Below are 7780 nucleotides of genomic sequence, written 5' to 3'. Positions count from 1 at the left end.
TCAGCAAAAACACATCATCATCATCTATTGTAACGTAAAACCACCTAAAAAGGAGAGAGTTATATACACAAACAACATGCCAACTTTGGGAACAAGAATAAATCAGGCAGCAGCAGCAGCAGCAGGAGCAGCAGATTATGTGTGTGTCTCACCAACCAATCCAACTATAAATGAATGTCTCACTCGCTCAAAGTCTCTTCCTCCCTCTCCAGCCCTCACTCTCCTCCTCTGTCTCTCTAATGTACATGTTGGTTATAAAAATGCTTTTACACCATACAGATCAAAATTGTGCAGCGGCAGCGGCAGCAGCATATGCAGCAAGGATGGCTAAGCTCATCATGACCGCAGGATCCGCGATCATGTCGCGGCGACGACCAACAGACACCAATGCCTTCTCTTCTCGTCTTCTCCGGGCAGCACAGCACTCGTCGGGATCGATACTCCACACCTGCCAGCCATGCCAGCTCTCTCACAAGTGCTGAGTTGTCACGCACCGGTCTACAGCTACCCCACCCACCAACGGGCGAATCACCCATTCCTGCCGCCGAGCTACACAAGCTGTAGCAGAGCAGTGCTAGAAAGTAGAAACTAGTTGCAAACTTGATGTGCTGAGTGCTCAGTTACTTCACACGATCTTTGCTCAGTACTAGTTCAGGAAGCATCGTATCGTATCAGAAAGGAATGACGTATGGCAGAGCGATGACGTCGGCCGGGTCGATTTTCATAGCCTCAGCCCACACTTGGGGCACTCCATCGGCCTCCGTCTCCATCTTGGGCTTCTCTGGCTGGGTGCTACATCGACCGAACAGCCAGTCCTGGTCGCCATAATCGTATTCCATGATCTGAGGTGCTTCAGGGATGCTGTATATCTGCCCCAGATACTTGAAATCCGGGTGAGGCGACTTCCTAGCAGGTGCGCCATTCACAGATGATGATGACCCAGGATCCCGAAGCCCTGAAACAACCGCAGGTCGCTGCTGAGCCTCCTTGCTGACATTCACCTTCTCTTCCTTCTTGGGGAGAGGATCTCGAAGCCCTGAAACGACCTGGGGTCGCTGCTGAGCCTCCTTGCTGACATTCACCTTCTCTTCCTTCTTGGGGAGAGGAGGATCTCGAAGCCCTGAAACGACCGGAGGTCGCTGCTGAGCTTCCTTGTTGACATTGACCTTCTCTTCCTTCTTAGGGAGAGGATCTCGAAGCCCTGTATCGACCAAAGGTCGCTGCTGAGCCTCCTTGTTGCCATTGACCTTCTCTTCCTTCTTATTAGGGAGAGGATCTCGAAGCCCTGAATCGAGTGAAGGTCGCTGCTGAGCTTCCTTGTTGCCATTGACCTTCTCTTCCTTCTTAGGGAGCCGTTCAGCCTTTTCGATTTTCATGGCATCTGGCTTCATGGAAGAGGGTGGCGCGGCTACATGAGATGCTGTACCATTCTCCACATGATTGCTGGAGGGGGCTGGTCTCGGCAACTTTGTAGGCCGCATTTCATGATGGTCTGTACAGAGCATCAGAAGTCTTATAACATAAAGCACCATAAAAAGGTATAATGGTGTTCTACAAGACTATGCAATACTGGTAAGTGCAAAATAAAAAGCAAAGCTAGGAACTCACTTTGTAGGTAACCATTCATCTCGTGGTTCTTTCGCTTCTTCAGGTTTTCATCGGCTAGGACAACCTTCGCATCATCAGCTGGAGGAGCTAAGGGAGGGGTTAAGGGCTTCGTGTCAAGACTATCTATCAGACTGTCTATCTGATAATCTATACTGTTTTCTCTTAACTTATCATGCTCTTTGTGATTCTGTTCCTGTTTCTCCTTCTTTGCCTCCTTTTCCTTTTTCTTCTCTCTGTGTTTCTCTTTCCTCTTCTTTTTCTCATGCCGTTCACGTTTTTTGTCCTCTTTCTTTGTATCATCAGATGCCCCATCTCTGACCTTTTCCACCCTTTCAGCTCTTCCAACTGCAATTTTCTCCACGGCAGGGGGTTTAGAATCAACCTGTTTCTGATCAGTTGAAACACAAGGATGCAGCACTCTTCCACCTGGTTCCTTTTCCTTGCCCACAGCTGGGGGCTTAGCACCAACCAGTTTCTGATCAGCTGAAACAGTATTCTGTAGCATTCTCCCACCTGATACCTTTTCCTTGCCCATGGCAGGTGAAACACCTCCAGCATTGGGCTTACTAGCGGAAATGGACAAGCTTTCAGTTGGCCTAACCATCCCATTTGGTCTTCGGATTGTAATGCTTGGGCTTGGGATAGTTGACCTAGGTAGACTCCTATCCATCCCTGTTGATGCGCCAGATGTTGATGGACTCTCAAACCTCTGCATGGATGTTGGTGCGCTGTCCACCGGACGACCAACCTTACCATTTCCCTTGTGCAGAGCATTAGCAGGGCTTCTGAGCAACGGAGAGTTGGTGCCAATTTCTTTCTTTGCAGTCTCTTTATTTGGGCTCTCAGTTCTCTTCTGCACCAGTATGCTAATGTTACTGATACGCTGCCCCGTTCCCTCTTTCTTTGGCACACAATCAGTAGAGTTGGAGAGAGGTCTCGTGACTTTGACTCTTTCCTTCTCCACCATAGGTGTTGTACTAAAGCCATCAGAGCCTCCTTGAGATGAACTGTTGAGGTTGTCGCTGCGTCGAAGCGATGTCCCATTTTTCTGTTGATTGATAGTGATGGTCTGTTGCCCCAAGCCCTCACTTCTCCTTGAAGCATCAATAGAGTGAATACGCATTTTGTTAACTGCGGTCCTGTCATTCTCCAGTGCAGGTGCAGCACTAAAACCTTCACGACTTCGTTCATTTGAGATAGTGAAGTTGTTAACAGCTCGATTCTCCACCACTTTCTGATCTTGTGTCTTTCTAACCAGTTCCTCCCTGAATATAGGATCCTTAATTTCTTCAGATTTCCTGCTGCTCTCTCCAAACTTCTGACCAAGGAGAGCCTCACCATGTCTGTCAGCCCCTTCAGATTCCCTGCTTTTATCTTTGCTCTTGTCCTTTTTCTTGTCTTTGTGCTTCTCTTTGCGATCTTTTTTATCTCTGTGCTTATCTTTACTCCTTTCTTTATCCTTCTTTTCTTTTTTATCTTTGTCCTTCTTGTCCTTCTTATGCTTCTTCTCCTTGTGTTTCTCCTGAAAAAAGATGGTTGATTCCAAGTCAATAAATTTCAAAAGAAGAGGTCAAACATAATAGTTAGCAAATGCTAAGCATGAACATTATGAATCAATATGTTGCAAAGAACAGCCCAAAAAAAGAATCTACGACATATCACTATTATGGGAAGCTGCCATTAGCACAAAGAATTAGAAACTGCAATGAGCAGTGAATATTTACACTACCTAAATGGCATACAGTATTCCAAATTTGTGGAGTTTGTATCTGAAATATTATTTTTAAACTTATGAACTCGCACTACATAACCATTGAATAACACCAGGGAAAACAATCTGCTTCTCTGATTGCAGCTTATACTTATTTTTGCTAACAAGTCTAATGACTTGAATAATTCTGTACAGCTGCAAACCCAGTAATAGTACTACTTTATTTAGTAAGGAAACGAACTAAGTCTAAATCACCCGACATTTGAACATGTGCCATGGAACAGCCTTGTTATGGAGCATAGAGAGTTAAGGTTGTTACATAGGATTGGATATAAGCCAGTACTTTAGGCAAACATTTCAACATATCAGACAGAAATAAGCTAGTTTATTGAGACTATATTCGACAAATCTAACATAACACCTCAGGTAGTCAATAAAGTAGAGCAGCAGTGCTGCAAGTCACTGCCAAAATTCCCTAGGATGCTCTAAGGACATGCTTAAACGCTTGTAAGCATGACAATTTATTGCCATGTTCTATGAGGGCAGGGTTAATTCATGAACATCTGCCATATTTAGTGAAACTTTCTTTGCTTATCACGTTTTAAAAGAGTAAACCATGAAACCCACGAATGTCATTAATAGTTAGTCAGACCCGATCTTGTAAGAAACCATGTATTTGAATGGAGCCTGGGTAGTTTTTCCTCGATGAGCAACATGGAACTACAAAGGGTACATTAAGATAACGCAGATTGCAGGCAAAAACATAATGCGGGCCACATAGGTTCATTAGAGCACACACAATAATCAGATTTATAAACAACATGACAGCTAAAACTAACAAAGACCAGTAAGTCAACATGACAGTTTATTAGGATTGTGCAGAAAATATATTTATATCAGAATAGCATGAGTTCAGTTACCAAAACATATTTAATCCCATGATGTCAGAAGACACCTAAGGGAGGTCCAGATATGATTCTTATACAAAGATGACAGAAAAACTGCTGAAGAGTTCAGGTCACAATAATGAATACATCTGCTCAGCTTTCTAACAGTGGATAATATATCTATAGGATACAGCATCCCTAGTGGATAATCTTTGGCTATGCTACCAGTTTTCATGTATAGGGAAAATATACGATAGAACTAGATGAACTTTTCCTCTATATATGATCATCCATATATTAAGAACAATGTGACAGGCATGCTTTACAGCCAGCCCAGGCCAAAAGGCCCACGAAAATGCTATTGCCCTTTAAACTGCCAAGGTATTTATGTTTTCTATATGCATCATCAACAAACTTGAATACATGTTAACCCATAATAATTTTCCCCTGGAACAGAAGAAAACAGGAAATAAGCAGACAGATGAATCATGAAATGTTATTTTAGTTCGATTTGACAGTCTATCAATCACAGGAACACCAACATATATAAATTATTATATCAAGTGTAGGAATAGATATAGTGGTGGAATGGAACCAGAGCTGTTAAGCGTGTCATTTAACACAGATAAATTGCAACTGAATGGAACAATCCAGCAAACTATTGGCATAATTGGAGCTTCTACAGCACATAATCAGGTGTGGAAGACCAAGCAAATTGTTCCTAAAAAGGCAAGATGCACATAAATACGATCATTTAGCAAGATGCACACACATTAAGAAATCATCATACAAGAATACCAGCCCATCCCAATATCCCATTCCCATCTTTCTCATAAGTTTCATTCTCTAAAAATAGAGGCTCTCTTTTGCACTTATGCTGTATTCCCAGGTTCTGAACCACACCACAATAGATACTACTCCCTCTGTCCCAAAATATAAGAACGTTTTTCATACTACACTAGTATGAAAAACGTTCTTATATTTTGGGACGGAGGGAGTAGTGTTTATTGTAGATACTAATAGTATGATGATTGTTATAGGGGCACACTTGAAAAGGGCTACACTAAAAGAAAAAGATATCATCGAAATCTAACAAGAAATCTACGTTAAAGCATAATCAGTTTCCTAACAGAAGGAGTAACAAGCAATAATAGCCTTCAGATCACAAAAATACTGAATTGTAGTTTCACATAAACAACAACTAACTGCACTGAGATGAATAAAAACCTCTAATTAAATGTTTACAGTACAAATCCTACATCGATCCAATCCACCATCATGTATGGCCTAGACAGCATACATAGGTATCACTTATTTATAACACCTTGCATGAGACCAGCAATTAGGAAATTTTGGTTCATCAGTGTGGTCATAAACTTGCACGGATGGACGACTTTATGCCAATTTACACCAAAAACTGATGGTAACTCCCACCAGGACCAGGACACATACGAGTTGCATAGAGAAATAATATTCTTTGTAAAAGTGTGGTCAACCAGTTTAGTGCACAGCATGAACTTTAACTGTAGTACCGATGATATTTGCAGAAAGTAGTCATGTGACAGGCCAAAGGAAACTCCCAGCAATAGCTTGCGGCGGTAACATCTCTAGAACTTTAGCCGCGCTTTTAGCAGCAGAACGACAAATTAGAAACATTTGCCTCTTTTCCGCCGACCTAAATAACTTTTTGGCCCTAGTAAGCCCCCCGAGTCGCGACATACTAAATCTGCTCTTGCCTATAAAACACTACTTGTGTCAAGCATGCAAGGCCTAAGCGACAATAATGAATGAGTAACGACATAAACCGGCATCCGTCCTCAAACTAAATCTGCTTTTGCCTATAATACACTTCTGAAAAGCATGCAAGACCTAAGCGACAATAATCAATGAGTGACGACATAAACCCGCGTCCGTTCTCCTACTGATCCACCCAACAGAATCCCCCACCTTGCGCACGCAACTATCCGCAAGATCTGCCCTGCCCTGTCAGGTTCAATTTGCCAGAAGCAGCACTCTTTAGGAAACCATTGGTTCAGCCCTACGTTGTACTCTAGCTTCCTGATGACCAATCAGTGGTGGAACAAGCCCCAGGGATAACCCAAGGGACCGAAACGCTGCTGAAATTCATCACGGCACAGCCGTAAGCAACTAGTCCTGACCACAGATAGGTGGGCTAAAGAAAGGTCTGGCTCCCAAGAAATTTCTGCAACCAAGGAAACAGCGGCGGCACACAATGTCCTAGAACCCCCTCCCGTGTGATTTGCGGGGCTAATGGAGCGATGGAGGGAGCAAGAGGGGACGGGATTGGGGTGGTGAGTTGTTTCCACCTTGTCGAGCAGGAGCGAGGCTAGGTGGGCGTCGGGGCGCGCGGTCTTGACATATCCTGGGGGCGGAAACGGGAAGCAGCGAGACATGGCACGGCCGCCTGGGGCCCCGCCCGCCGGATCAGCCGACCGCCAAGACCAGAGCCCTCCTCCGCCTCAATCCCCCAAACAGACCTCCTCCTCCTCCTCCTCCCCTCCTCCCGCTGCGGCGGGCTCACTGTGGCCGGGGGGAGCACGGGGCGGGGGCGGTCATCCCCGCGGGCGCCGGCGCCGGAATCGCGCGGGGATCTGGGGCGGGCGCGGGGATCGGCCCCCACCCGATCGGGAATCGGCCAATCCCCCGGGGCGATCTCCCGCCGCCGCCCGCCCGCCCGCCCGCCCTGTGTTCGTTTTAGTTGTTTTTCTCTCTTTCCGCCGCCCGCTCGGGTGTTTCGCCGCTTTTGTGCGGGTGCCGGGTTGGATTTGGATGGAGGGAGGAAGTAGGGTTGAGGTGGGGAGGGGCGGGGCGGGGCGAGGGGGGGAGGAAGACGAAGGTGGAAACCGATGGGAGGAGACCCGGTGCCCGTATATATAGCCCCACCACCCCCACCCCCACCCCCCTTCGGGACACATCTGGTCTCTGCTTCTTGGGTTGGGTTGGGTTGGGTCCGGGGGTGGGGTGGGGCCCACCTGCCAGACACAACCTATGGTGGGTGGACATGGTCTTTGTGGTGCTTTGCTATTTGCTCCTAGTACTGTTACCAGTACAAGTACATGATTTCTAAAAAAAACTAGATATGCTCCTACATTGTTTTTAGTTTATTATTATGAATGTAGGATTCGAATTATGAATGTAGTGATTGCGATGTATAGTTTCACCTACTAGAGTTTCAAAGTATGATTCGCATTGACGACTCGTGTAGTATGATTTTTTTTACGAGCATGCCTACTTGGCCACTCGTGACGAAGCATGAAGCGATAGTAGGGCCCAATTTGTGTCCTGTCGCCCCACCCCTTCGGGATGCATCTGGTTGGGTTAGGTTCGGTTCGAGGTCGACATGGGCCCACCTGCCATAGTGAACCTATGGTGTACATGGTCTTTCTGGTTTGCTTTTACTCCTATTACTAGAAAAAATTGGTGATGTATTCATTTTCTACTTTAAGTGGGTTTTTTTGGTCTGCATCATTAATTTTGGCTTATCTTGCTTTGGGTTCCCGCAAACCATTAGTTTGCAGATTTTGTCTTTAATCACGACATGAATGACGAATCC

General features: G+C 45.5%; 1 protein-coding gene across 1 annotated transcript; it reads right to left on the bottom strand.

Annotated features, from left to right (window-relative positions):
- On the bottom strand, positions 1–7050 carry LOC119312830 (triadin-like). The gene is made up of 3 exons (XM_037588595.1): positions 6534–7050; positions 1609–3130; positions 1–1492 (listed from the first exon to the last, which is right to left on the bottom strand). The coding sequence occupies exons 1-3, from the start codon at positions 6618–6620 to the stop codon at positions 672–674; spliced, it is 2430 nt and encodes an 809-aa protein (XP_037444492.1). The 5' UTR covers positions 6621–7050; the 3' UTR covers positions 1–671.
- Positions 7051–7780: the final 730 nt, after the last annotated feature.

Source organism: Triticum dicoccoides, chromosome 5B, assembly GCF_002162155.2.
Source record: "Triticum dicoccoides isolate Atlit2015 ecotype Zavitan chromosome 5B, WEW_v2.0, whole genome shotgun sequence".
NCBI lineage: Eukaryota > Viridiplantae > Streptophyta > Magnoliopsida > Poales > Poaceae > Triticum > Triticum dicoccoides.
Note: the sequence above shows the minus strand (reverse complement) of the source record. Positions and strands in the feature narration are given on the sequence as shown.

Excerpts from the sequence above, each read along its gene's own strand:
- LOC119312830 (XM_037588595.1), bottom strand. The coding sequence starts at position 6,620 with ATGTCTCGCTGCTTCCCGTTTCCGCCCCCAGGATATGTCAAGACCGCG. Across the intron at positions 3,131-6,533 it reads CCTCGCTCCTGCTCGACAAG|GAGAAACACAAGGAGAAGAA; the intron begins GTGGAAACAACT and ends ATCTTTTTTCAG. Across the intron at positions 1,493-1,608 it reads GATGAATGGTTACCTACAAA|ACCATCATGAAATGCGGCCT; the intron begins GTGAGTTCCTAG and ends TGCTCTGTACAG.